A 4,316-nucleotide genomic window follows, 5' to 3' on the forward strand; every position below is an offset into this window, starting at 1 on the left:
AAAAAAAAAAAAAAAAAAAGAATTCAGATTCAACTGCCTCTGCCTTGAGTGCTGGGACTAAAGGTGCACTACTACTCCTGGCCCAGACACCCAGTTCTTTTGGAAGGACAAGAGTAGAGTTCCAGGACTTTAAGGGGACCTAGCTATTTCTGGGTCCCTGAGAACACTCTGGCGTTCTGGGAAAGCCCAAAAGCCCTCAAGGCCCCTGTGGCGACCCCCCCTCCCAGTTCTGTTATTTTGAGCTGGAGTGTTCCAACACTGCCCACATCTACCTCGAAGTTCCGGACTGAAGTGATTCTCTTGCCTCAGTCACCAGCTTACCTGGGACTATGAGCACACTGGCCACCAGGGCAGGCGATCCGCCTCTTCATAGCTCCCCGTCTCTAAGGCAGGGTGATTCTGCCTGAACAAGCCTTAATCCAGAAATGCTCACCATTCAAAATCAGGGTCCTATGTCACTTCCCAGAGTGGTAAGACCACCTCCTGGCTGACTGAGGCTCTGCTCTCCTGATTGGAACAATGCACTTTTCCTGGCCTGCACTCCTTTTACCTCCAGTACTGAAGACCCTGCCAGCTCAGGCATGAGACCTCATCAGGGAGGTGGGGGACGGATGGCATGGAGGACAATCAAGAGTGTGTCCCAAATGTGACAGTAGCACTGCAAATATCAAGTAAGATACGCCACAGTGGCTCTGCAGCATCTCCCTGCTCCTACTCCACCACACCCCACCCACAGCCTGCCTGGCCTTGAACTTGTGATCCTCCTACCTCCAACTTCCAAGCGCTAGCACTGCAGTCATGTTCCAACCACCCCTAGTTCATGTGGCACTGACCCAGGGCCAGTGCACATGCCAGCCAAGCACCGCCAGCTGAGCTGCAGTCCCAGTGCCTCTCTGGTGTTTGTATGTACGCTGATGGGAGACAGACCGGAAGGCTTCTTCGTCCATGCTATGCTCAGGCCCCCAAAACTCAGCTATGCTACCACACCTACTGTCACACCCATTTCTGTCTTTGTTTTTCTTTTTATAAAAAAACAAACAAACAAACTAGGTTGGGGCTGGAGAGATGGCTCAGCAGTTAAGAGCACTGACTGCTTTTCGTAAGGTCCTGAGTTCAAATCCCAGCAACCACATGGTGGCTCGCAACCATTTGTAACGAGATCTGATGCCTTCTTCTGGAGTGTCTGAAGACAGCTACAGTGTACTTACATATAATAAACAGACAAAAACCCAAAAAACTGGGTCTTAGGTAGCCCAAGATAGCCCGAACTCAGCATTTAACTGGAGCTAACCTTCAACTCCTGATACTCCTACCGCAGCCGCCCCATGAGGCCTGGAATTACAGGCATGTGCCACCAGATCAGTTTTAAGACCACCTACACTGAGAAATCTTTCTAGACTTCTCTGGTCCATCTCAATAGTCTACCTTACTCGTATCCACCAATCAACAAGTGCCATCAAGGAAGGGTAGCTTGCTCTGTTTGGAGTGGAGTTCAGGTGCTGGAGACAGGGCACCAAACATTAGGGCCAATACATTTGTTAAATGACTAAATGAAGGTACAGGCATTTACTACACAGCCATCTGTCTCCATTCCCTGGTCCTCACAAACCTGAGCGGGGTACACCTCTGGGCTCGCGACCCTCTGGCTGCCTACCTTGAGCACCAGTTTGCTAGCAAAGTAGAAAAGGGCAACCACCCGGCCCCAGTTGAAGTTGCCATCAGCAAACATGTCAGCTGCCACACGAAAGAAGACCTCTCGGGGGGAGTCCGTATCCACGTCAGCAATCATCCTACAGGACAGGGGCAAACAGATGCTGATGTCGAACCCAGTATGGGAGTGCCCACATTTTCCCCACAAGGAAGGACACAAGGACCAGCCCAAGTTGAAACGATGGCTAGCGGATTAGGAAGGAAACAAGATGTACACCTAAGGAAGCAAAAAGGTACCTTGAACTGGAAATTCAGGGTCCTGGGGAATAACATGTGGACCGGGGCTTGACTGAGCATAAGCATGTTTTCCTAAGTATCTACATGTGGAGGGCTGGGTCATGGCTCAGTCTTGAGGGGCTGGATCCATGGCTTCATGGTGCAGCATTTGCACAGCATCCACTAGTGAGAGGCTCAAAGGTGGAGCCTCACCTAGCAGTCACCAGGGAGGGGCTGGGAGCGCTGCCTGGTAGCAGGGCACCCTACTAGAACCCGCCATGACTAGCTGGAGGTGTGGCTCAACCGTAGAGCACCTGCCAGGCATCCATGAGCAAGAGACCGGAAGCATGTCCCCGAAGAGAAAACTTGCCTAACACCCACCAAGCAAGGGGTGCAGCCATGTAATCAAGCCCTGGATTCTATCTGAGTTGAGTGGAGGACACCTAGTCCCTTGGGAGAACAAGAGTGCCCAGTGCGTGCGATCTTGGGCGGCAGGAAACCCCTTGATGGACCCCAGGTCCCAGGAAGCACACCTCTGCAGCTCCATATTGCTGTCCAGTTCATCTCCAATTCGCCGGAGACACTCGCTCAGCTTCTTGGTGGACGCATCCTGGGGCGGCTGCTCCAAGGTCAGCTCAGGTGTGTCCCCAGCCATCCTCCCTGCTCGATCCTGGATGAAACTACACGTGAATGGAAAGGGGGGTGAGGAGCACGACGTGAGAACCAAGCGGTGTTCCCAAAGCCCAGCCCGCCACAATAGGGGCGTCACACTCACCCCTGTAGCAAAAAGGCTCCTGTCTTCATGATCTGTTCAGAGCTGGTGGGCCCTGGGGGAGAGAGGAGGAAAGGGGTGCCTGGACTCCGGGGTCCCAGGGAGAGTCAGGGGGATGGATGGGTAGGCTTATAACCCTGAGGGGAGACGGAGCTGGGGACCCTAGTAGTGACAAGTAGCATGGGAGGCCCGGCTACTGCTTCTGATGGACAGGGGGCGGGACCCGGCCTGCATCCCAGCTCCTTAGCAAACCCAGACGGCGGAATGCCAAAAGCAAACAGACTCCCAGCTGGGGGGAGATGGTGGGTGGGTGGGTGGTGGCGCTGTCCTTCGGTCCCATCCCAGGCCACCAGCAGGAAGTGGCGCCAGCGACAAGCCCGGGCCTGCCCGGGGGCGCGCACGCGGATGTCCGCTCTCGGGGTGCGGATGCGCCGGTGGGGATGGATCCGCGCGCCCCAGCCTGCTCCCGCCCGAGCCCAGAGCCGAAGGGGGTCCTGGGGTTCTTGGACCGGGCCTAGTCCTCCGCCTCCCGCCTCACCGCCGCTCCCGAGCTGCTCCCCGGACCCGTCCATCACGGCCGCTGCCTCTCGCCGGGTGCGCCCCGGCGGCTGCGGCGCGCCCCGGTCACGTGACCGCTCGTGGACGTGCGGCCCTCACGTGGGTGCCCCGCAACATGGCCTCCGCCCCGCAGGGCCAGTCACGTGATCGCCGTCGCGCGCTGCGGGGGCGGGGCCGCGGGCACTAAATGAACGCATGCGCGGATCGACCCTAACCCGACCTGGTTCTCAAGAGTTGGTTTTTTTTTTTTCCCCCCCATTATTTCCTCTTCCCATAGATTCATGGTAGAGGGCACTAAGGAGGTGAAAGCAGAACTGCCGCAAGTTCAAAGCTTGCCTGGGATATGCTTGTCATCCCAGCATTGGGAGGCTGAGGTAGGACGGGAGTATTACCTCGAGCTCAAAGCCAACCTGAACTCTAAGAGATTGCCCCAATCTGGGGAGTGATGGTCCATACCTCTGATAGAGTGAGGCAAGAAGATTGCTAAAGAGGTTGAGGCAGCCGGGCGTGGTGGCGCACGTCTTTAATCCCAGCACTCGGGAGGCAGAGGCAGGCGGATTTATGAGTTCGAGGCCAGCCTGGTCTACAAAGTGAGATCAGAAACCCTGTCTCGAAAAACCAAAAAAAAAAAAAAAAAAAAAAAAAGTTTGAGGCAAGCCTGGATTGCATAGTTTGAGTCCAAGCTGCACCATTAAGTAAGAATCTATCTCAAAACACAAAAACAGGCTATACGTGGTGGCTACAAAGTCTTTAATTCCAGCCTTGGGAACTACAAGCAACGAGATGTCTGTGAAATTGAGACATCCTAGAAGCAGTCCTTCTAGGCTCCGCCCATAGTTACCTGGCAACAGTCAGGTATAAAAGGGCTGTTTGCCCCCTCCTTGCTCTCCTGCTCACTTACTCTTCTTATTCTCTTACTGCCTGCCCCTTCTCTCCCTGACACCTTTCTCCTCTCCCCTTCCCACCCCCCTTCCAAGTGTTCCTGGCGGGCCTCTTCTCTCTCCACTACTTCTCCTCCCCTCCCCTTCCCTCCTCTCTCTCTCTCTCTCTCTCTCTCTCT

The 4,316-nt window shown here is 55.0% G+C and overlaps 1 protein-coding gene across 1 annotated transcript in view; it reads right to left on the minus strand.

The window, feature by feature from the left end:
• Window positions 1-3,390, minus strand: part of Bax (BCL2 associated X, apoptosis regulator) — a 5,876-nt gene extending 2,486 nt beyond the window's left edge. The window contains exons 1-4 of the mRNA XM_021195880.1: window positions 3,237-3,390; window positions 2,702-2,753; window positions 2,460-2,606; window positions 1,655-1,790 (exon numbers count right to left, since the gene is read on the minus strand). Of these exons, the coding sequence (XP_021051539.1) occupies window positions 1,655-1,790; window positions 2,460-2,606; window positions 2,702-2,753; window positions 3,237-3,270 (369 nt within the window). The 5' untranslated portion in view covers window positions 3,271-3,390. The remainder of the gene's footprint in view (window positions 1-1,654; window positions 1,791-2,459; window positions 2,607-2,701; window positions 2,754-3,236) is intronic.
• Window positions 3,391-4,316: the final 926 nt, after the last annotated feature.

This window comes from Mus pahari, chromosome 1, assembly GCF_900095145.1.
Source record: "Mus pahari chromosome 1, PAHARI_EIJ_v1.1, whole genome shotgun sequence".
Classification (NCBI taxonomy): domain Eukaryota; kingdom Metazoa; phylum Chordata; class Mammalia; order Rodentia; family Muridae; genus Mus; species Mus pahari.